The sequence below is a fragment of the Mustelus asterias genome, chromosome 4, assembly GCF_964213995.1.
Source record: "Mustelus asterias chromosome 4, sMusAst1.hap1.1, whole genome shotgun sequence".
Classification (NCBI taxonomy): Eukaryota; Metazoa; Chordata; class Chondrichthyes; order Carcharhiniformes; family Triakidae; genus Mustelus; species Mustelus asterias.
The window spans coordinates 121,222,668-121,248,458 of record NC_135804.1 but is presented as its reverse complement, the minus strand read 5'-3'; the positions used below and the strand labels follow the sequence as shown (position 1 = coordinate 121,248,458).

At 43.1% G+C, this 25,791-nt stretch overlaps 1 protein-coding gene across 5 annotated transcripts in view; it reads right to left on the bottom strand.

Annotated features, from left to right (window-relative positions):
- The window catches only part of diaph2 (diaphanous-related formin 2), an 852,337-nt gene that overhangs the window by 298,339 nt on the left and 528,207 nt on the right, over positions 1–25,791 (bottom strand). For all 5 annotated transcript variants that reach the window (XM_078211680.1, XM_078211681.1, XM_078211683.1 and 2 more), the window contains one exon: positions 22,420–22,549. In XM_078211680.1, coding sequence (XP_078067806.1) covers positions 22,420–22,549 — 130 coding nt within the window. The remainder of the gene's footprint in view (positions 1–22,419; positions 22,550–25,791) is intronic.

Sequence of the window (25,791 nt, the reverse complement as noted above, 5' to 3'; positions counted from 1 at the left end):
AGAGCAAAGAGGGGATTTGAGAACGCTCTGTCTGGTAAAAGTAGGGAAAATCCTAAGATGTTCTATAAGTATATCAATGGGAAGAGGCTAACCAGGAAAAGGGTAGGGCCCATTAAGGACCAAATGGAAATCTGTGGGTGGAGACAGAGGACATCGGTCGGTTGTTAAACGAATATTTCACATCTGTCTTCACTCATTAGAATGAGGAGGTAGTTATGGAACTTGGGGAGAGAGATTGTGAGGCTCGAGAGAAAATCATAAGGAGTGACAAGGTATTGGAGGTATTGGCGGGTTTAAAAGTGGACAAATCTCCAGGTCCAGATGAATCGTGTCCCAGGCTGCTGTAGGAGGCGAGGGAGGGAATTGCAGGGGCTCTGACCCAAATTTTTAACTCCTCCCTAGCTACTAGGGAGGTGGCAGAGGACTGCAGAACAACTAATGTGGTCCCACTATTTAAGAAAGGTTGTAGAGATAAGCCAGGGAACTGGACCAGTGAGTCTCATGTCTGTGGTTGGGAAACTACTGGAGAAGATTCTGAACAAAGAACAGTACAGCACAGGAAACAGGCCTTTCGGCCCTCCAAGCCTGTGCCGCTCCTTGGTCCAACTAGACCAATCATTTGTATCCCTCCATTCCCAGGCTGCTCATGTGACTATCCAGGTAAGTCTTAAACAATGTCAGCGTGCCTGCCTCCACCACCCTACTTGGCAGCGCATTCCAGGCCCCCACCACCCTCTGTGTAAAAAACGTCCCTCTGATGTCTGAGTTATACTTCGCCCCTCTCAGCTTGAGCCCGTGACCCCTCGTGATCGTCACCTCCGACCTGGGAAAAAGCTTCCCACTGTTCACCCTATCTATACCCTTCATAATCTTGTATACCTCTATTAGATCTCCCCTCATTCTCCGTCTTTCCAAGGAGAACAACCCCAGTCCACCCAATCTCTCCTCATAGCTAAGACCCTCCATACCAGGCAACATCCTGGTAAACCTTCTCTGCACTCTCTCCAATGCCTCCACGTCCTTCTGGTAGTGCGGCGACCAGAACTGGACGCAGTACTCCAAATGTGGCCTAACCAGCGTTCTATACAGCTGCATCATCAGACTCCAGCTTTTATACTCTATACCCCGTCCTATAAAGGCAAGCATACCATATGCCTTCTTCACCACCTTCTCCACCTGTGTTGCCACCTTCAAGGATTTGTGGACTTGCACACCTAGGTCCCTCTGTGTTTCTATACTCCTGATGACTCTGCCATTTATTGTATAACTCCTCCCTACATTATTTCTTCCAATATGCATCACTTCGCATTTATCCGGATTAAATTCCATCTGCCACCTCTCCGCCCAATTTTCCAGCCTATCTATATCCTGCTGTATTGCCCGACAATGCTCTTCGCTATCCGCAATTCCAGCCATCTTCGTGTCATCCGCAAACTTGCTGATTACACCAGTTACACCTTCTTCCAAATCATTTATATATATCACCAATAGCAGAGGTCCTAGTACAGAGCCCTGCGGAACACCACTGGTCACAGACCTCCAGCCGGAAAAAGACCCTTCGACCACTACCCTCTGTCTCCTATGGCCAAGCCAGTTCTCCACCCATCGAGCCACTTCTCCTTGTATCCCATGAGCCTTAACCTTCTTAACCAACCTGCCATGTGGGACTTTGTCAAATGCCTTACTGAAATCCATATAGACAACATCCACGGCCCTTCCTTCATCAACCGTTTTTGTCACTTCCTCAAAAAACTCCACCAAATTTGTAAGGCACGACCTCCCTCTTACAAAACCATGCTGTCTGTCACTAATGAGATTGTTCCGTTCTAAATGCACATACATCCTGTCTCTAAGAATCCTCTCCAACAACTTGCCTACCACGGACGTCAAGCTCACCGGCCTATAATTTCCTGCGTTATCCCTGCTACCCTTCTTAAACAACGGGACCACATTCGCTATCCTCCAATCCTCAGGGACCTCACCCGTGTCCAAAGAAGCGACAAAGATTTCCGTCAGAGGCCCAGCAATTTCACCTCTCGTCTCCCTGAGCAGTCGAGGATAGATGCCATCAGGCCCTGGGGCTTTGTCAGTTTTAATGTTCCCTAAAAAACCTAACACTTCCTCTCTTGTAATGGAGATTTTCTCTAACGGGTCAACGCCTCCCTCCGAGACACTCCCGGTTAACACGCCCCTCTCCTTCGTGAATACCGATGCAAAGTATTCATTTAGGATCTCCCCTATTCCCTTGGGTTCTAAGCATAATTCCCCTCCTTTGTCCCTGAGAGGTCCGACTTTCTCCCTGACAACTCTTTTGTTCCTAACGTATGAATAGAATGCCTTAGGAGAGAATTGATCTCCATTTGGAGAGGCAAGGTTTGATCAGGGATAGTCGGCATGGTTTTGTCAGAGAGAGGTCATGCCTAACAAATTTGATTGAATTTTATGAGCATGTGACCAAGTGAGTGGATGAGGGTTGTGCGGTTGATGTAGGTTACATGGATTTCAGCAAAGCCTTTGACAAAGTCCCACACGGGAGACATATTCAGGCGGCTAATGCACATGGGAGACAGGGTGATCGGACAAGGTGGATTCATAATTGGCTTAGTGGTAGGTGACCGAGGGTGGTGACAGACGGCTGCTTTAGTGACTGGAGACCAGTGACCAATGGCGTACCACTGGGTCCCCTATTGTTCTTCATTTATATAAATGACGTAGATGACTATGTGGGGGATAGGATTAGTAGGTTTGCTGATGACACAAAGATTGGCTGGGTGGTTAACAGTGAGTTCGAGTGTCTTGGGTTACAGGAAGATAGAGATGAGATGGTCAAATGGTCAGGTAAGTGGCAGATGGAATGTAACCCTGAAAAGTGAGAGGTGATACGCTTTGGAATTTGACAAGGAAGAATACGGTGAAAGGTCTGACACGAGGAAGTTCCGAAGAACAAAGGGACCTTGGCATATTTGTCCATAGATTTCTGAAGGCTGAAAGGTTGGTTAATAGGGTGGTGAAAAGGCATATGGCACACTCGCCTTCATCAATCGGGGTATAGATTACAAAAGCAGAGAGGCCATGATGGAGTTGTATAGAACTTCAGTGAGACCACAGCTGGAGGACTGTGTGCAGTTCTGGGTGCCACATTATAGGAAGTGCACGCACTGGAAGGGGTGCAGATGAGATTCACCAGGATGTTGCCTGGGATGGAACATTTAAGTTATAAAGAGAAGTTGGAGAGGCTTGGGTTGTTTTCTCTGGAGCAGAGAAGACTGAGGGGTGATCTGATTGAGGTGTTCAAGATTACGAGGGGCATGGACAGGATCGATTAGAAGCAGCTGTTCCCCTTAGTTGAGGGTCAGTTACGAAGGGACACAGTTAGAAGGAAGGGATGGGAGGTTAGGGGGGATTTGAGAAAAAAAAACTTTACCCAGAAGGTGGTGACGGTCTGGAATGCACTGCCTTGGAGGGTGGTGGAGGTGGGTTGCCTCACATCCTTTAAAAAGTACCTGAATGAGTAATTGGCACGCCATAGGTAGCACAGTGGTTAGCACTGCTGCTTCACAGCTCCAGGGACCTGGGTTCAATTCCCGGCTTGGGTCACTGTCTGTGTGGAGTTTGCACATTCTCCTCGTGTCTGCGTGGGTTTCCTCCGGGTGCTCCGGTTTCCTCCCACAGTCCAAAGATGTGCGGGTTAGGTTGATTGGTCATGCTAAAATTGCCCCTTAGTGTACTGGGATACGTAGATTAGAGGGATTAGCGGGTAAAATATGTAGGGATATGGGGGTAGGGCCTGGGTGGGATTGTGGTCGGTGCAGACGCGATAGGCCGAATGGCCTCTTTCTGTACTGTAGGGTTTCTATGATTCTATATAGCATTCAAGGCTCTGGGCCAAATGCTGGCAAGTGGGATTAGGTGGGCAGGTCAGGGCCTTTCACGCGTCAGTGCAGACTCAATGGGCCTCTTCTGCACTGTAGTATTCTGATCCCATTGAGTCTGCTCTGCCATTCAATAAGATCATGGCTGATTTGATTGTGGCCTTAACTGCACTCTTCTGTCTGCCTCCCTATAATCCTAGACTCCCTTGTAAATCAAAAATCTGTCTAACTCAGCCCTGAATATATTCAATGATCCATACTCCACTGTTCGCTGTTTAGAGAACTGAAAAGACTAACGACCCTGTGAGAGAAGAAATTTAATCTCATCTCTTTTTTTAAATGGGAACCCTTATTTTTAAATGGAAGCCCTTATTTTTAAATGGAAGCTCTTAGCATCTACCCTATTAAGCTCCATCAGAATGTTTCATATTTCATGAGATCACCTCTCATTCTTCTAAACCAGGCCAACCTTTCTTCATCAGACAATTTCTTCACCCCAGGAATCAACCTAGTGAATCTTTTCTGAAATGCTTCCAATGCAAGTATATCCTTCCTTAAATAAGACAACCATGACTGTACACATAGGTGTGGTGTCACCAATGATCTGCAGTTGTAACAAGACCTCATACCTATCCCCCTTGCAAAAAAAGGCCAACATTTAATTTGTCTTCTTAATCACTTACTGTACTTGCATGCAAACTTTTTGTAGTCCAGGATAAGGATTCCGCATCGTACTGTACTACAGCATTCTGCAGTCTCTCTCCATTGAAATACTACTCTACTTTTCTATTCTTCCTGCTAAAGTGGACAACCTCATATTTTTCATATTATACTCCATCTGCCAAATGTTTGCCAACTCAGATGACCTATCCCTTTGCACACTCTTTGTATCCTCCTCGCAACTTACTTTCCTACCTACCTTTGTATTGCCAATACATTTAGCGAAATACAGTGGTCCCTTCATCCAAGTCATAAACATATATGGTAAATAATTGAGGATGCAGCACTGATCCTGGTGGCACTAGTTATAGTTTGTCAACCAGAAAATGACCCATTTTCCCCACTCTATGTTTCCTGTTCAGTCAATCCTTTATCCATGCTAACTTATCACCCCCAAAACCATGAGCTCTTACCCTGCGCAGTAACTCTTTGTGGTACCTTACTGAATTCCTTTTGAACACCCAAATAAACTATATCTATTGCTGTCCTTTATCCACCTCGCTTGTTGTATTTAAATAAAATAAATTTGTCAAGCTAATTTTTCTTTCACAAAACCATGTTGATTCTGCTTGATCATATGATTTTCTAAATGTTCTGTTACTATTTCCTCAAATAATAGTTTCTAGCTTATTCCCAATGACAGTTGCTGGACTAACTAACTGACAGTTTTCTTCCTCCTTGTTGATGTGTAACAACACAAAGACTGGCAGCTCTTCAACTGTGAATTCTGAAGAATACCACTGATCATGAGTTTTATACCATTGCCCAATGACCCAAACTGGAACGTGTTCCTGTTTTGATTTCCTGAAACAGAAGTCAGAAAAGCTCAATGTGCCATACAGTTACGCTGCATTGAATATCAACACATTTAATCAAAATCTAGGACTGCACTGATTAATGGGGAGATCACTGTTTAAACACTTTGTGTAGTATTAGCTACTCTAACTTTAAAATGACAGCAGATTCAGTTAAGAATAATAAGCATAGGCCAAATTCAGGGCACCAAATAATGCAGAAATTTGTACACAGCTGAACTGCTTATTACTGGAGAAAACAAAGACCTGATTTGAACTGCTGATTGCTTTTGATGATATGAGAAAACAACACACATAGAATTCACAATCCTACTTCAGACAAGAAAGGAAATGTGTGCCTGATGACTGAAGTTAGAACAGTTTAAAAAAAAGGAGCAAGAGAAGACCATACTGCCCTTGAGGCCCCCTCAGACATTCAATATGATCATGGCTGACCTTTGGCCGCAACTCTAATTTCCTGCTACTCCTTTATCTCTCTCCCCGGGAGAGAGACCAAAAATCTGTCTAACCCAACATTAAATTTATTCAAGGATGGAACATCCACAACCCTCTGAGGTACAGAATTCTAAGGATTCACAACCTTTTGAGTGAAAAAATTTATCTTCATATCAGTCCTAAATGATCAACGCTCATTGTTAAACGGTGCCCTGTGCTCTAGATTCCCCAGCAGGATAAACAACCTCTCAGTATCTGCCCCGTCAAACCCCTTCATAAATAACCCTGCATGTTTCAAATAGATAATCTCTAAATCCAGATATTATAGGCCCAATTCATTCAGCTACTCATTGAAGGACCACCACCCTTGCTTCTCAGGGACCAATCTTGCGAACGTTCACTATCCAGAGAACACTGCAAAAATATCCTTCCCGAAACATGGAGGGTAAAACTGCTCACCATATTCCAGGTGTAGTCTCACCATAGCCCTGTACAATTGCAGCAAGACTTCTTCATTCTTGTACTCAAATCCTCTTGCAATAAAGGTCAACATGCCATTTGCTTTCCTAATTGGTTCCTGAACCAGCAGGCTAACTTTGTATTTCTTGTACGAGTACACCCAAGTCCCACTTAAAATCAACATTTATAAGTTTTTAAAAAATATTTTGCTTTTACATCCTTATGACCAAGTGAATCATCTCACTCTTCCCCACAGTCTAATCCATCTGGCACCATATTGCTCACTTAGCCAGCCTATCTATTTTTCTTTGCACCTTCTTTGTACATACGAATTTATGAATTAGGAGTTGCCCACTCTGCTCCTCAAGCTTGCTCCGCCATTCAATAGGAACATGATTATAACCTTAACTTTACGTTCCCACCTACCCCAATAACCTTTCACCCCCTTTGTTTTTCAAGAATCTATCTACCTCTGCCTTAAAAATATTTTGATTCTCCAACGCCTTTTGTGGAAGAGAGCTCCAAAGATGAAGACTCTCAGGGAAAGAAAAACTCTCATCTCGGTCTTAAATGGGTGACCCTTGACTTTTAAACACAACCGAGTTCAAAATTCTCTTGCAAGAGGCAACATCCTTTCCACATCCACCCTGTCAAGACCACTTAGGATCTTGTATGTGTCAATCAAGTCGTCTTCTAAACTCTAAATACTTCTAAACTCCAGCAGCTACAAGCCTAGCTCATCCAACCCTTCCTCATAAGACAACCCACCTACTCCAGGTGTGAATTGGTAAATCTCCCCTGGACTGCTTCCAACACATTTACATTCTTCCTGAAATGTGGCAACCAATCCTGTACACAGTATTCCAAATGTGGTTTTACTAGTGCCTTAAAAATAGAAACTAGAAGCAGGAGCAGGCTATTTCACCCTTTGAGCCTGCTTCACCATTCATTTATATCAAGGCTGATCATTAAATTCAATATCCTGATTCCCCACCTTCCCCCATATCCCATGATCCCTTTAGCCCCAAGAGCTATATCTAATTTCTTCTTGAGATCAGACAACGTTTTGGCCTCAACTACATTCTTTGGTAGTGAATTCCACACATTCACCACCTTCTCGGTGAAGAAATTTCTCCTCACCTCAGTTCTAAAAGGTTTACCCATATCCTCAAACTATGACCCCCTAGTTCTGGACTCCCCCACCATTGGGAACATTCTTTCTGAATCTACCCTGTCTAACCCTGTTAGAATATTATAAGTTTCTAGGAGATCCCCTCTCACTCTCCTAAACTCCAGTGAATACAATCCTAACCAACTTAGTCTCTCTTCATATGATAGACTGACCATCCCAGGAATCAGCCTGGTAAACCTTCGCTGTACTCCCTCTATAGCAAGGACATCCTTCCTTAGATAAGGACATCAAAACTGCACACAGTATTCCAGGTGTGGCCTCACCAACACCAAAGAACAAAGAAAATTACAGCACAGGAACAGGCCCTTCGGCCCTCCATGTCTGCACCAACCATGTTGCCCGACTGAACCAAAACCCCCAACCCTTCCGGGGCCCATATCCCTCTATTCCCATCGTATTCATATATTTGTCAAGACACCCCTTAAAAGTCACTTTCGTATCTGCTTCCACGACCTCCCCCAGCAGCGAGTTCCAGGCACCCATCACCCTCTGTGTAAAAAAACTTACCTCGTACATCTCCTTTAAATCTTGCCCCTCGCACCTTAAACATATGCCCCTTAATAATGGACTCTTCCAGCCTGGGAAAAAGGTTCTGACTATCCACTCTGTCCATGCCCGTCATAATCTTGTAGACTTTTATCAGGGCGCTCCTCAATCTCTGTCGTTCCAGTGAGAACAAACCAAGTTTCTCCAACCTCTCCTCATAGCTAATGCCCTCCATACCAGACAACATTCTGGTAAATCTTTACTGTACCCTCTCCAAAGCCTCCACATCCTTCCGGTAGCGTGGTAACCAGAATTGAACACTATATTCCAAGTGTGGCTGAACTAAGGTTCTATAAAGCTGCAAGATGACTTGCTAATTTTTAAACTCAATGCCCTGGCCGATGAAGGCAAGCATGCCGTATGCCTTTTTGACTACTTCTCCACCTGTGTTGCCATTTTCAGTGACCTGTGTACCTGTACACCCAGGTCCCTCTGCCTATCAATACTCTCAAGGGTTCTGCCATTTACTGTATATTTCCTATCTGTATTAGACCTTCCAAAATGCATTACCTCATATTTGTCCAAATTAAACTCCATCTGCTATCTCTCCGCCCAAGTCTCCAACCGATCCATATCCTGCTGTATCCTCTGATGGTCCTCATCGCTATCCACACATCCACCGACCTTCGTGTCAGCCGCAAACTTACTAATCAAACCAGTTACATTTTCCTCGAAATCATTTATATATATATATATATTACAAACAGCAAAGGTCCCAGCACTGATCCCTGGGGAATGCCACTTGTAAGAGTTTTAACAACACCAGGTTAAAGTCCAACAGGTTTATTTGGTAGGAAATACCATTAGCTTTCGGAGCGCTGCTCCTTCGTCAGATGGAGTGGAAATGTGCTCTCAAACAGGGCACAGAGACACAAAATCAAGTTACAGAATACTGATTGGAATGCGAATCCCTACAACCAGTCAGATCTTAAAGATACAGACAATGTAGGTGGAGGGAGCATTAAGCACAGGTTAAAGAGATGTGTATTGTCTCCAGACAGGACAGCCTGCAAGTCCAGGAGGCAAGCTGTGGGGGTTACTGATAATGTGACATAAATCCAACACCCTGGTTTAGGCCGTCCTCATGTGTGCGGAACTTGGCTATCAGTTTCTGCTCAGCGACTCTGCGCTGTCGTTTGTCGTGAAGGCCGCCTTGGAGAACGCTTACCTGAAGATCAGAGGCTGAATGCACGTGACTGCTGAAGTGCTCCCCCTCAGGAAGAGAACAGTCTTGCCTGGTGATTGTCGAGCGGTGTTCATTCATCCGTTGTCGTAGCGTCTGCATGGTTTCCCCAATGTACCATGCCTCGGGACATCCTTTCCTGCAGCGTATCAGGTAGACAACATTGGCCGAGTTGCAAGAGTAGGTACCGTGTACCTGGCAGGTGGTGTTCTCACGTGAGATGATGGCATCTGTGTCGATGATCCGGCACGTCTTGCAGAGGTTGCTGTGGCAGGGCTGTGTGGTGTCGTGGTCACTGTTCTCCTGAAGGCTGGGTAGTTTGCTGCGGACAATGGTCTGTTTGAGGTTGCGCGGTTGTTTGAAGGCAAGAAGTGGGGTTGTGGGGATGGCCTTGGCGAGATGTTTGTCTTCATCAATGACATGTTGAAGGCTCCGGAGGAGATGCCGTAGCTTCTCCGCTCCGGGGAAGTACTGGACGACGAAGGGTACTCTGTCCACCGTGTCCCGTGTTTGTCTTCTGAGGAGGTCGGTGCGGTTGTTCGCTGTGGCGCGTCGATGAGTCGTGCACCATATCCTGTTCTTATGAGGGCATCTTTCAGCGTCTGGAGGTGTCTGTTGCAATCCTCCTCATCCGAGCAGATCCTGTGTATTCGGAGGGCTTGCCATAGGGGATGGCTTCTTTAACGTGTTTAGGGTGGAAGCTGGAGAAGTGGAGCATCGTGAGGTTATCCATGGGCTTGCGGTACAGTGAGGTGCTGAGGTGACCGTCCTTAATGAAGACGCGTGTGTCCAAGAATGCAACCGGTTCCAGAGAGTAGTCCATGGTGAGTCTGGTGGTGGGATGGAACTTGTTGATATCATATAGTTGTTTCAGTGATTGCTCACCATGACTCCAAAGGAAGAAAATATCATCGATGTATCTAGTGTATAGCATCGGTTGAAGGTCCTGTACGGTGAAGAAGTCTTGTTCGAACCTGTGCATGAAGATGTTGGCATATTGAGGTGCCACTTGTCACAGCCACTTGTCACAGCCCTCCATTCAGAAATGCACCCTTTCACTGCTACCCTCTGTCTTCTATCATCGAGCCAGTTCTGCATCCACCTTACCAGCTCACCTCTGATCCCAAGCGACTTCACCTTCTACACCAGTCTGCCATGAGAGACCTTGTCAAAGGCCTTACTGAAGTCCAGGTAGACAACATCCACTGCCCTACCCTCGTCAATAATCTTCGTCACTTCCTCAAAAAACTCGATCAAGTTAGTGAGGCACGATCTCCCCTTCACAAAACCACGTTGCCTCGAGCTAATACGTCCAGCTATTTCCAAGTGGGAATAAATCCTGTCTCGAAGAATCCTCTCCAATAATTTCCCTACCACAGATGTCAGGCTCACCGGCCTGTAATTAGCTGGATTATTCTGGCTACCCTTCTTAAACAAAGGAACAACACTTGCGATACTCCAATCCTCTGGGACCTCCCCTGCAAGTCACCTGAAGACGGGGCTTGGAGCTCCGAAAGCTTGTGTGGCTTTTGCTACCAAATAAACCTGTTGGACTTTAACCTGGTGTTGTTAAACTTCTTACTGTGTTTTCCTCCCCTGCAGCCAGTAAGGATACAAAGATTTCTCTCAAGGCCCCAGCAATTACCTCCCTTGCTTCTTTCAGTATTCTGGGGTATATCCTATCAAGCCCTGGGGACTTGTCTACCTTAATGTTTCCCAAGAACCCCAATACCTGCTTCTTTTTGATCTCAACATGACTCAAACTATCTACACTCTTTCCCAGACTCATCATCCACCAAGTCCTTCTCTGGTGAAAATTGATGCAAAGTACTCATTAAGTACCCAGCCCATGTCCTCTGGCTCCACGCATAGATTCCCTCCCCTGTCCTTGAGTGGGCCAACCCGCTCCTGACTACCCTCTTTATATATGTATAAAAGGCCTTGGGATTTTCCTTAATCCTGCTGGCCAATGACTTTTCATGATCCCTTTTAGCCCTTGTTTCTTTCAACTTTCCTTGTATCCCGCACTTGCTTTGTGTGTTCTGAGCTTCCTAGCTTTGACAAATGCTTCCATTTTCTCTGTGACTAGGCTCACAATATCTCTCGTTATCCAAGGTTCTCAAAACTTGCCATACTTATCCTTCATCCATACAGGAATGTGCTGGTCTTGAATCCCTATCAACTTACACTTGAAAGCCTCCCACATGCCAGATGTGGATTTGCCCTCAAATATCTGCCCCCGATCTACATTCTTCAGTTCCTGCCTAATATTGTTGTAATTAACCTTCCCCCAATTTAGCACCTTCACTTGAGGATTACACTTATCTTTATCCACCAGTACCTTAAAGCTGTGGTCACTGTTCCCGAACTGCTCCCCTACTGAAATGTCGACCACCTGGCTGGGCTCATTCCCCAATACTAGGTCCAGTATGGCCCCTTCCCTAGTTGGACTATCTACATACTGCTTCAAGAAGCCCTCCTGGATGCTCCTTACAACTCTGTCCCATCCATGCCCCTCGCACTAAGTGAGTCCCGGTCAACATAGGGGAAGTTAAAATCTCCCACCACAACAACCCTGTTACTTTTACACCGTGCCAAAATCTGCCTACATATCTGTTCCTCTATCTCCCACTGGCTGTTGGGTGGCCTATAGTAAACCTCCAACTTTGTGACTACATCCTTCCTATTCCTGAGCTCTACCCATATTGCCTCGCTGTATGAGCCCTCCGAGGTGTCCTCCTGCAGTACAGTTGTGATATTTCCTTAACCAGTAGTGCAAATCCCCACCCCTTTTACATCCTCCTCTATCCCACCTGAAACATCTGTATCCTGGAACGTTAAGCTGCCAATTCTGTCCTTCCCTTAACCAAATCTCTGTAATGGCAACATCATCATAATTCCAAGTACTAATCCAAGCTCTAAGTTTATCTGCCTTACCTGTTACACTTCTTGCATTGAAATAAATGCACTTCTGTCCACCAGACCCTCTCTGATCAGCAACCACACGCTGCCTGTTCTTTCTCTGAGTCTTACTGGCCCTACTCTCTGGTTCTGCTTCTGTTAATTCACCTTTGTTTTGGTTCCCACCCCCCCTGCCAACCGAGTTTAAATCCTCCCATGAGACACCAACAAACCTCCTGGCCAGAATATTTATGCCCTGCCAGTTTAGATGCAACCTATCCTTCTTGTACAGGGCCCACCTGCCCCAGAAGAGATCCCAATGGTCCAGATATTTGAAACTCTCCCTCCTACACCAGCTGTTCAGCCGCGTGTTGAGCTATTTCTAGCCTCACTGGCACGTGGCACAGGGAGTAATCCTGAGATTACAACCCTAGAGATCATGCTTTTCAACTTTCCACCTAAATCCCTAAACTGCTGCTGCAGGACCTCATCACTCATCCTACCAATGTTGTTAGTACCAATATGTACCACAACCTCTGGCTGCTCACCCTGTCCCTTCAGAATGCTTTCTGCATGCTCAGAGACATCCTGGACCCTGGTACCAGGGAGACAACAGGCCATCCTGGAGTCTCTTTCAGGTCCACAGAAGCACCTATCTGCACCCCTAACTATAGAGTCTCCTCTAATTATTGCTCTAGTGTTCTTTATCCCTCCCTGCTTAACAACAGAGCCAGCTGTGGTGCCACTGCCCTGGCTGCTGCTGCTGTTAAAACCTGATAGGCAACCCCCCCCCCCCCCAACAGTATCCAAAGTGGTATACTTCTTAGAGAGGGGGACGACCACAGGGGATTCCTGCACTGACTGCCTGCCTCTTCTAGCGGTCACCCATCTATCTGCCTGCACCTTGGATGTGACCACGTCTCTGAAGCTCCTATCTATGACGCTTTCCCACACCTTCATGCTCCTAAGTGCATCCAACTGCTGCTCCAACCTATCCATGCGGTCTGCAAGGAGCTGCAATTGAGTGCACTTCCTGCAGATGTAGTCATCTGAGATGCTGGAAGCGTCACGGATCTCCCACATCTCACAAGTGCAGCACTTAACCCCACTGACTGACATTTCTAGCACCAATTAAATTATTTAAGAAAATTTATAAAACTCTTACCTTCACTTTTACCTTCTCACAGTGGCCTTTTTTTTGGTTAGAGGAGGAAGGGAAGAAGGGAAACACTAATGTAGTGTTTCGGGCTTACCACTCCTTGACACCAGATCTTCCACTTCCCACTTAGAAGATGTTGCTGGTCTGACTTCTCCCAGAATGCACCAGTGAAGTCCCTCAGCCGCCTATACCAGATACCCTATACAATTGCGGTAAAACATCCCTGTACTCAAATTTTCTTGCTATGAAGGACAACATATCATTTGCCTTCTACTGTCTGCTGTACCTGTGCACTTACTTTCAGTGACTGATACATGAGGACACCACGGTCTCGCTGAGTATCCACTTCTCTCAATTTACACCCATTCAAGTAGTAATCGGTCTTCCTATTATTTCTACCAAAGCGGATAACCTCACATTTATCCACATATTACTGCATCTGCCATGCATATGCCCACACACTCAACCTGTCCAAATCACGCTGAAGCATCGCTGCATCCTCCTCACAGCGCACCCTCCCACCCAACTTTGTATCATCTGCAAATTTGGAGATAATACATTTAGTTCCCTCTTCTAAATCATTAATATATGTGAACAGTTGGGGTCCTGGCAAAGATCCCTGCGTAACCCCACTAGTCACTAACTGCCAATCAGAAAAAGACCCATTTATGCCAATCCCTTGCTTCCTACCTGCTAACCAGCTTTCTATCCATCTCAGGGTATTACCTGCAATCCCATGTGCTTTAACTTCACATAGTAGTTTGTTATGTGAGACCTTGTTGAAAGCCTTCTGAAAGTCTAAATAAACCACATCCATTGGTTCTCCTCGGTCAACTTTAATAGTTACATCCTTTGGAATCCTACGCATTTGGAATATTGTGTGCAGTTCTGGTCACCTCACTACAAGAAGGATGTAGAGACACTGGAAAGAGTGCAAAGGAGATTTACCAGGATGCTGCCTGGCTTGGAGGGTAGGTCTTATGAGGAAAGGTTGAGGGAACTTGGGCTTTTCTCTTTGGAGCGGAGGAGGTTGAGAGGAGACTTGATAGAGGTTTATAAGGTGATGAGGGGGATAGATAGAGTGAACGTTCAAAGACTATTTCCTCGGGTGAATGGAGCGGTAACTAGGGGGCATAACTATAGGGTTCATGGTGGGAGATATAGGAAGGATGTCCGAGGTAGGTTTTTTACGCAGTGTGGTTGGGGTGTGGAATGGACTGCCTGCAGGGATAGTGGAGTCAGAAACTTTAGGAACATTTAAGAAGCTACTGGATAGGCACATGGAGTACTTCGGGATGATAGGGAGGAAATAGCTTGATCTGGGTTTCAGACAAAGCTCGGCGCAACATCGTGGGCCGAAGGGCCTGTTCTGTGCTGTTCTATCCTCAAAGAATTCCAATAGATTCGTCAAGCATAATTTCCTTTTTGTAAATCCATGCTGACTTTGTCTGATTACACCACTGCCTTCCAAATGCCGAGTTATGAAATCCTTGATAATGGACTCTAGCAGCTTCCTCAGTACCGACGTTAGGCTCACTGGGCTATAGTTCCCTGTTTTCTCTCTACCTCCCTTTTTGAATAGCAGGCTTATATTAGCTGCCCTCCAATCTGTAGGAACCAGTCCAGAGTTTTGAATTTTGGAAAATAACCACCAATGGATCCTTGTATATTGTGTTCTCCTCACAACTTACAATTCCCACCTAGCTTTGTATTGTCAGCAAACGCAAGATAGATTACTCTGTCTCTTTGTCTGTGTCATTAATATGAATTGCAAATAGTTGGGGCCTCAACACTGTCACTAGTCACAGCCTTCAAACTTAAAGATATCCTGTTTATCCCTCTTTGCTTCCTGTCAGTTAAACAATCCTCTGTCAATGTTAATATATTATCCCCAATTCCATGAGCCATTATCTTGTGTATTAACCTTTTGCGTGGCACCTTCTTGAAAAGCCTTTCGGAAATCCAAGGATACAACATCTACTGGTTCCTTTTTATCTATTAATGACATATCCTCAAACAAATTTGTCAATAGATGAGCAGTCAAGTGCTTATACAATCAGTGCAATTTACTTTTGAGAATTGACTTGCATTCCCAAATCTATAGTTGTATTGGGGCATAAGCCAGGAACGATGTTAAGCTGTTTCACTCTCCAGCCAATATCCAGTTATGACTGGATTTGTTTATTTTCAAGAATGTTACCTGTCTTTGTATAATAATATAAGAATAATGAATACTCTGTGCAGCCCCACCTCAGTGGATCATCTGAAACAGATTTACTCCTCTGTATGCCTACTTTTTGAGCCTGCTTTTTCTGGGATCTTTTTGCCTTAAGAGTACCTTAAGTGCAAAAGCTAGCTTTCCTTTCAGCTGTCAATGTTTCGTTTTACCCTACACTGGGATAAACAGATTTGTGATCTACTTGGGAGAGGACAGTAAAGGTGGGCAAGGCAGAAAAATGGAGTTAAGTCCATGATCAGATCAGCCATGATTTCACTGAGTGCTGGAGCAGCCTCGAAGGGCCATTTAGTGTATTCCTGCTGCTATTTCTTGTGTTCTCCAGAGATTTTTCAATTGTTTGGATCTGGTAACACATGGCTTCCTATTATGTTCCACAGTAAAACAATTTTCATTTGGTAAATTAAATACTCTTCACTTAGCTGTCTTGGATTGATAACGTTCTGAGAATACAACTTGTCTTTAAAAGATAAGTATAGAAAATAAGTCTTTTTTCAAATTCTGTGGAAAACAATTGAACAAGGAATCCTAAACTGTGACAACTGTCTTCAGATGTATTAAAATAAAGCACATCCTTCATTTTCAAATGAGTCCAAGTTCACATGTAGCTTCCCCACTGAATGTATAGAGTTATCAGAAAAAAAATACCTGTATCCTTACTTAGAATGGTTCCTTGACACATTAAATATAGAACATAATGCATTTTAATACCTGTTCAGTATGCAGTATTCGGGGACTGGAGTGGGAAGAAATGCTACTAGATTCACACTGATCATGCAGCTTTGACCTTATTAGAAATACAAATGAAAATTCCATGACATATAGTATCCATCTATGCAGAAGTGTTTTGCATTTTCCACTTCCTTAGGGATGAATTGTTCAATGGACTAGAGAGGGGAACAAATAACTCACTGAATTTTGATTAGGCTGTTTGAGAAAATGAGTATGCATTATTGTAATTGTCTCCATAAAAGTTGAAGATAATATTGCTCTGCAACCATTTAATTAACACTTTAGTTGTTATTGTCTTAGCAAATAGCTGTGTGTATCTTTTGCTAATCTTTCAAAATGCAAAAAAGCATCCCATCAAATTTCTAAATTATGCGCTTGAATTTTTAACACAGAAAATGCAAAAAATTAAACAAAATTAACAAGAATAAACAACAATTAACAAAAATTAAATATTCTTGAAGCACTTTTCCATTCTGAAAAATAAGTCACTTAATGCGAAAATTAGGACTTTTTCCGATTAAGGATGCAATTTGTTATCATTTTCATCGAGGCCCCTGGTCCTCTGAACATCCCATATGGCAATGCTGTTACTGCAGTTGCGCTAAGTGTGAGTGAAAATAAATCACATACTGAACAAGTTCGATTGCAGCACGTAACAGCTTAATGGCATTTTGAGGTGAATGAGTGATTGCCAGGCTGTAGCAAATGATGTTGCAATGTCAGTAAGTAATGAATGATTTGATGCCATCTTGAGTATTCCAAAAGGATTGCATATCTGCATGCTAATTCACTGAAGCTGATCTTTTAGAATACTAAATGTCTTCGGCTCAGCCAGCATTTCTGAACTATGTGCCGCCCCAAACTAACCTCAATTACTGGATTCTTTCAGAAGTGCAGCACATCAATGTATAATAAATTTTAAAAAAGGCTGAAGCACTCAGTAGGTCAGGCAGCATCTGTGGAGACGCGGCAACTGAATTGCAACATTTACTCTGTTTCTCTCTCCAGAGATGCTGTCTGACCTGTTGAGTAACTCTCGTATTTTATTTTTCCATTCCAGATTTTTAAGATCCGCATTTTTTGGCTTTGTGCACCAACATATATATTGGTTATATTTCAAGAGTTATTGTGCCCCCAATTTACTTTCTCCCTTCCATAGTCTGGTTGTCCTCAATTTAGATTAAACGCTGTCTTGGTAACTAATTTATACTGATGGCCTTTAGTTTTGCTCTTCCCAGAGTGGAAAAACATCAGTTATCCACCAGTCCTCTGGTACTATGCCTTATTCTAATGAATTAACAAAAATGCGTAATGGTGTTTCCACTATTTCTTCTCTATATTCTTTTAAAAGTAGTTGTGCAGAAAGCACAGTTTTGCATACGTCCGTTGCATTGAGTGTAAAATTAGGCAGATGTAAAATAGGCAACCAACAGGTTCAGTTAAAATGGAGCTTGTGTTCACCAACTGAAGAAAAAAATTAAGTTTTAATAAAAAACATTCCGTGATGTTCTTCAGTTGGACATTGCATGATACCACAAGGCAAGTCAGAAAAACGAGGTGGAGTGCTCCACCAGAAGGAGAGAATGGGATATGGTGAGAGTGACAGGAAGGGTACAATGCAAATGGTCATCCTTCTCTTCCTTACTTACATGGAGTAAGAGTTTTAACAACACCAGGTTAAAGTCCAACAGGTTTATTTGGTAGCAAATGCCATTAGCTTTCGGAGCCCTGCTCCTTCGTCAGATGGAGTGGATATCTGCATCATTACCGACATGGAACCATTTATCATATAAAAAAAGTTATTCAATGCCAACCAGTACACGAATGTCACATCTGAAAGTAAATCTGGTATTTTCAGGACTGAACAGAGAATGAATCGGAGTTGCAGGACAGGGGAGTAACGTGTACTGAATGATTTCATTCAGCAACAGCAAAACAGTGGCAGTATACAGTATTAAAAAATGTAAACACAACGATAAAATTACTGAATGATTTCATTCAGCAAACAACACAATAGTGGCAGTATGCAATACTGAAACATTTAAGCACTACGACAAAATGCTAACACTTGGAAATATAATTTTAGAAAATCAAAAGATGTACATCATTGGAAACATCTTTCACAATATATGCATGATCTGTTTGGTAGGCAGAGGGATAATGCAACATGGTTACAGTAAGTAATTATATTCTTAATGCAGAAAACATTTCTCAAAATGTGTTCTTAAAAGGCAGTGGAAAGTTTAAGGTAAAGATTTTATAAGAATGTAAAAAAAAGGTACGAATAAAAAAAACCTTTCACGTACTGTGTCCCAAATAACAAGTTATCATGACGTAGCTGATCATTTTCAAGGCTGCCCTGGTGAAGCGACTGAGATAGCTATAGTGCATTGAAAATTGCATTGTGCATTTTGCTCGCTTAATGCTACCATACCCATACCAGCAGAAGGAGGCTAGAAGAATAAAGGAACCCATGACTAACAGCACGCGCAGTTCTGATTCCAAATGCTACTTGCTGCATCTTACCAACTGCAAGTACAAATTAAATTGGAAACTACAGATACTTCCAACTGTCTTACAGTAATTGTTACACCGAAAAAGTTTTAAGAATTAAAACCTCGATAATCGAGGTAATTAACTCCGAGATAATAATAGGACTGACCACCACCACCCCCCCCCCCCCCCCCCCCCACACAACCCTTGGGCTCCCCGCTTATCCTCAATTCCTCTATGCCACCCGCCCACACTGGACAGGGTGCCCTGCTCTACTGGTAAACAGTGTAAAGCTTGTGGAAAACTCAACCTCTTCATTTATGTTTATCATTCTTCAGCAAAATAAACTATCAAGACCAATACCACCAGGAGAGTGCCACACACCAAAAGGGTCAGAGAACATAGCTATCTTATGGTGGATGCCCCTGAATATGCTTTTTTATTATCTTCTGGACCAGCAACCAGCTACAGTGAACACTGGCACTCTGGAGTAAATGCTCTTGTAGATATAGGAGCATCTATCACTGTTGCAGGAAACGTTCAACATTCCGAAATACCCCATTTTCTGCAGATCAGGGAATACAAAGATTGCCCCTCATAACATTGACAAGCCACTGAAAGTTGTCGGGAGTTTTGAACGTCACATTCAAAGATATCGGAACAAATGCTGCATTCTGTGCAATATCTAGAGATTATGAAACATCAATTTCCACACAATGACAGATCTGCACATGAATGTGGTCATATATTTGATTCCTACACATACCATGAACACTACAACATCCTGGAATTGTATGCTGACTGCTTCACTGGTATTCGCAAACTGAAAGATGTTACATGCAAATTTCATGTAGACCCTGTGCCTCCAGTTACGCATCATGGCAATGCATATCATTTCATGTCAGAAACAAGCAGAGAAGGAACTTCAGTGCCAACCTGACCTTGACATAATTGAGAAAGTTAAGGATGTCTGTCCCTTGGGTTTCACCCATATAAGTTGTCAAAAAACCGAAGAGCCAAAACCTAATTAGAACCTGCATTGATATGGAGTCACCAAACCAAGCCATACAATAAGAAGGGCACCAACAATCAATTACATCATCAAGAAATCGAATTGTGCTAAGCATTGATAAGCTTGATCTCGATGCAGGATGCCAACAGATCAAGCTTGCTGAAGAGTCAAGGTATCTTACAGTATTCTCCACTCACATCAAACTTTTTGATACAAGAGGCGCAACCTCAGTCAGTTCAGCAGCTGAAGTACTCCAGCACATGATTCAGCCCACGCTTCAAAGACTTGAAGGCATGCTGAACATCTGTCATGACATTCTCATTTATGGTCATACCAAAATTGTATTCGAGACTTGTTCCACATGTATGCCCACAATATGTTAGTGACTGTAACCACACCTTGAAGAAAGATACATGCTCAGAAGGAGTATCGCTTGATCTACACAAAGTGGAAGCCATTGTAAATGTTGCTGATTCCACAAATGTGTAACAACTCCAGAGTCTGCTGGGATTCATCACAATGTACTATAGTCATTTAATTCCTGATCTTGCTACATTATCTGTCCCCTACGTGATCTGACAAACGAGACCAAGTGGCCTTGGAAAGGGTCCAGAAGAGGTTCACAAGAATGATCCCTGGAATGAAGAGCTTGTCGTGTGAGGAACGGTTGAGGATTCTGGGTCTGTACTTGTTGGGAGTTTAGAAGGATGAGGGGGGATCTTATTGAAACTTATAGGATACTGCGGGGCCTGGATAGAGTGGACGTGGAGAAGATGTTTCCACTGGTAGGAAAAATTAGAACCAGAGGACACAACCTCAGGCTAAAGGGACGATCCTTTAAAACAAGATGAGGAGGAATTTCTTCAGAGTGTGGTGAATCTGTGGAACTCTGCCGCAAAAAGTTGTGGAGACCAGGTCATTGAGTGTCTTTAAGACAGAAATAGATAGGCTCTTGATTAATAAGGGAATCAGGGGTTATGGGAGGAGGCAGTAGAATGGGGATGAGAAAAATATCAGCCATGATTGAATGGCGGAGCAGACTCGATGGGCCGAGTGGCCTAATTCTGCTCCCATGTCTTACGGTCTTATGGGAGTGGACTAAATCACACTAACAAGTTGTATGCCAGATCACAAACAACTGTCCACAAGTTGCACAAATACTGATTTTGATCCTTAGAAAACCATTCAGCTGAAGATGGATGCAAGCCTGTTTGGCTTAGGTGCAGTTTCCATCCAGAAGGACAAGGCAGGGAACCCATTCCAATGGCAAATTGATCACTAATGCCTGTATTGCAATGTTATTTGCAAGCGAGACAACCGAGGGACACTCTTAATCACATGGGTATCACTTGCATCACTAATTGTGTGGAAGTAAGTCATATACTTATAAGCTTCTCCAGCAACCCACACAGCAAATCACCTATTCAAACAGAGCATTTGATATTCAAAGTAAAAGAATACGAGTTCCGTGTTGAGTATAAGTCAGATAAGCTCAACCCAGCAGTTCATCTTTTGTGACATCCTTTTCTGACAATTAGTTCTACTTGTGAAGACAAGGTTGCTGAACATCTTAACTACGGAAGTCTAAATGCGATCTAAAGACACTACAACCAACTGACACCTAAGCAGCAATAAAACAAGATGAGGTACTGCAACTTTGTGCAATTAAAGCCAAAAATAACATGCTTATGAAATGTGATGGTCATGTTGTAAAACAACAACTGCCTGGAACATCCATCTATTTGTTATGACCAATACAAAAGGATCACTGCTAAGCGCGGTTCGCAAATTAGCAAACATATCATTCTTCACAGCACTGAAAACACCATTCAAAAGCATTGAATCAGATTTTGATATCGACATTTCAGATGTAGAACGTGAGTTAAATGAGACTACACTCGAGGTTGGATGATATTCTATACATGAGAGAAAATGTCCATTTTACTTAAATGATGTTACAAAGTGAACTATTTTCAGTTGGTGCCATTTTTCATCTCATTGTAAATGATGGAGTGCATCGTTAAATTAAAACAAAAGTTAGAATATATAATAGTGTTATTGGCAAAGTTGAATTTTCATATTATGCTTACATTTATTGTTTATTCTTCTGCAAAAAAAAACTCAAGAAACATAATACCTCTCATTTACTAAGAAAGGGAGGGAGGGATATAGTGTGCATTTGTCCACTTAGAGCTACCATACCCATATACCAGCAGAGGGAGTCCAGGATAAGAATAAAGGAATCCATGTTCTAACAGACATGTAGTTCTTATTCTGAATGCTCCTTGCTGAATCTGACCTTTGGTCCAAAGAACTTCACAGCAGCTAAGTTAACTACATCTTAAAGTAATTATTCCATTATAATAGGCTCCACACAAGCTGACTGGTTCAGGCGGTGTGTGTACGGGGAGAACATTCTTCTAGAAACTCATGCAGAGGACATAGTGCATAGCAAGATTTTCTCAAGTCAGGCAACTCAAGAATAGTTCCAAATTAAAATAAATGCTTTAATCATGTCAACAGACCAGGCCTCAAGGAAAGGAGACCTGACTCGCCACTGAGCAGGAATCATAATCTTTAAATAAAAACAGAATTTAGAATGCTTTGACAAAACTAATTCCATCTTCCTGATTATCATGTCATCACATCTGGTCATAGACATACCTTTGCTTGCATTTTCTATGTGGCTAACTTCATCTGTGAATTTCAAGATTTCTGGATATTTTTCTTCGGTAATCTCTGCTAAAAAATGCATCAATGTTGCCTTCTGGTCGATTGACTTGGTGTCTTTAAGCTGCACAAGAAAATGCCAAAATGTTTAGAAAGTATTAGAGGTTTTGTCAATTTAACATTTATTCTCTTTTTCTTAACCTTTATTTGTGATTTTTTTTTTCATTTCATTTTTCCCCCTTTACTGCCCGTATGTCAATACATCAGTTTCGACAGTGTGTTGTTAGGCAATCTATTCCTTGGCCCGCCAATGCAACTCTTCAGCATCTGTGTGGCACAGCACGATGTGACTCACTCTCTGATTCCATCTCCAGTGGAACATCAGAGACTGCTCTGCATCACCTTCAAGAAGTATAACTGTCCACGCATTTAAACTTACAATATATCTTGTCAGCTTATAATTGCATACCCTAATACATTGAAGTACCTTTGCTTTGCTCTGTCCCACATCAAATCAACTGTGCTTAATTTCCAGCCAATTATAATACATATTATATATAAACAGCTGTTAAACCTTTTAGCTTAACAGTGTTCCAACTGATGATAATGAAAGGAATATCTCATCATATTATTTTCCTCCTATTTTCTCCCTTTTCCACAAAATGCTTTATGATCACCACCTTTCTCAAGTGGCCATGTTTTATCTATGAACTTGTGCATTAACAACAGTGAACTTGGACACAAACAACTGCTGCAGTACCATCCCAATCCAAGTCAAGATCAGATAATTTAGCGCTGATCAGAACTCAAACATAGGATTTTTGTGGTCTGAGTCGCTCCATTTCATGCAATACACAGTATTAATTCATTTATCTATCAAAAGAGCTTTTGTCATCAACATTCATTTTTGCAAACATATATATCCTCTAGAGTTAATGTACAGCATAGTTGCAACAAAACAATGTTACAAAGTAGCATAATGCATTTATCGAGCTCCTCATTAAATCCGATCTCCACTTGTTTGGAACATCTGTGTTTAATGACTAATGCTTACATATGTTTTTGAAAAGCAATGGTTTATTTCTCCATTGGAACAATTTTACTGACAATATCACAGTTCTGAGTTATCAGAGACTTTCCCTTTCCTCCCCAGCTGTTCCTCTAAAAGATCTGTCATTATTCCTCTTGGCCTTGATCAAGATTTGTTTTTAACAACTTTTCCCTTTCTCTTTTATACCACATCATTCAATTGATTTCTTAATTTGTAGATTTGCAGCTTCATTGCCAAATTCTCTTCCAGTCCCCTTTGAATCCACTGACTACTTTTTCTTCCAATTGGAACTCATCTTCAGCTGCAAGTTCTGACTGACTCTTGCTCCCCTACAGAGTTTCTTATTGGTCCCACATTCTCTCCCAGACAGGTAAATCATGATGAGAGTTCAACCCCCATTTAATACACATAATAGATTAGAACATAGAACAGTACAGCACAGTACAGGCTTCGGCCCTCGATGTTGTGCCGAGCTTTGTCCGAAACCAAGATCAAGCTATCCCACTCCCTATCATTCTGGTGTGCTCCATGTGCCGATCCAATAACGGCTTGAAAGTTCCTAAAGTGACCGACTCCACTATCACAGCGGGCAGTCCATTCCACACCCCAACCACTCTCTGAGTCTCCTGTATCTCCCACCATGAACCATATAGTTATGCCCCCTAGTAACAGCTGCATCCACCAGAGGAAATAGTCTCTGAACGTCCACTCTATCTATCCCCCTCATCATCTTATAAATCTATTAAGTCGCCTCTCATCCTCCTCCACTCTAAAGAGAAAAGCCCTAGCTCCCTCAACCTTTCCTCATAAGACCTACCCTCCAAACCAGGCAGCATCCTGGTAAATCTCCTTTGCACTCTCTCCAATGCTTTCACATCCTTCTTATAGTGAGGTGATCAGAACTGCACACAATATTCCAAATGTGGTCTCACCAAGGTCCTGTACAGTTGCAGCATAACCCCACGGCTCTTAAACTCCAACCCCCTGTTAATAAATGCTAATACACTATAGGCCTTCTTCACGGCTCTATCCACTTGAGTGGCAACCTTCAGAGATCTGTGGATATGAACCCCAAGATCTCTCTGTTCCTCCACATTCCTCAGAACCTTGCCGTTGACCCTGTAATCCGCATTCAAATTTGTCCTACCAAAATGAATCACCTCGCACCTATCAGGGTTAAACTCCATCTGCCATTTTTCGGCCCAGCTCTGCATCCTATCAATGTCTCTTTGCAGCCTACAACAGCCCTCCACCTCATCCACTACTCCACCAATCTTGGTGTCATCAGCAAATTTACTGATCCACCCTTCAGCCCCCTCCTCCAAGTCATTGATAAAATTCACAAATAGCAGAGGACCCAGCACTGATCCTGTGGTACACCGCTGGTAACTGGTCTCCGGTCTGAAAATTTTCCATCCACCACCATCCTCTGTCTTCTATGAGATAGCCAGTTACTTATCCAATCGGCCAAATTTCCCTCTATCCCACACCTCCTTACTTTCTTCATGAGCCGACCATGGGGGACCTTATCAAACGCTTTACTAAAATCCATGTATACGACATCAACTGTTCTACCTTCATCTACACACTTAGTTACCTCCTCAAAGAATTCAATCAAATTTGTGAGGCAAGACTTGCCCTTCACGAATCCGTGTTGACTATCCCGGATTAAGCTGCATTTTTCTCAATGGTCATAAATCCTATCCCTCAGGACCTTTTCCATTAACTTACCGACCACCGAAGTAAGACTAACCGGCCTATAATTACCAGGGTCATTCCTATTTAATTTCTTGAACAGAGGAACAACATTCGCCACTCTCCAGTCCTCCGGCACTATCCCCGTGGACAGTGAGGACCCAAAGATCAAAGCCAAAGGCTCTGCAATCTCATCCCTTGCCTCCCAAAGAATCCTAGGATATATCCCATCTGGCCCAGGGGACTTATCGATCCTCAGGTTTTTCAAAATTGCGAATACATCTTCCCTCAGAACATCTACCTCCTCCAGCCTATCAGCCTGTATCACACTCTCATCCTCAAAAACATGGTCCCTCTCCTTGGTGAACACTGAAGAAAAGTATTCATTCATCGCCTCTCCTATCTCTTCTGATTCCATGCACAAGTTCCCACTACTGTCCTTGACCGGCCCTAACCTCACCCTGGTCATTCTTTTATTTCTCACATAAGAGTAAAAAGTTTTGGGGTTTTCCTTGATCCGACCCGCCAAGGACTTCACATGCCCCCTCCTAGCTCTCCTAAGCTCTTTTTTAAGCTCATTCCTTGTTACCTTGTCACCCTCAAGCGACCCAACTGAACCT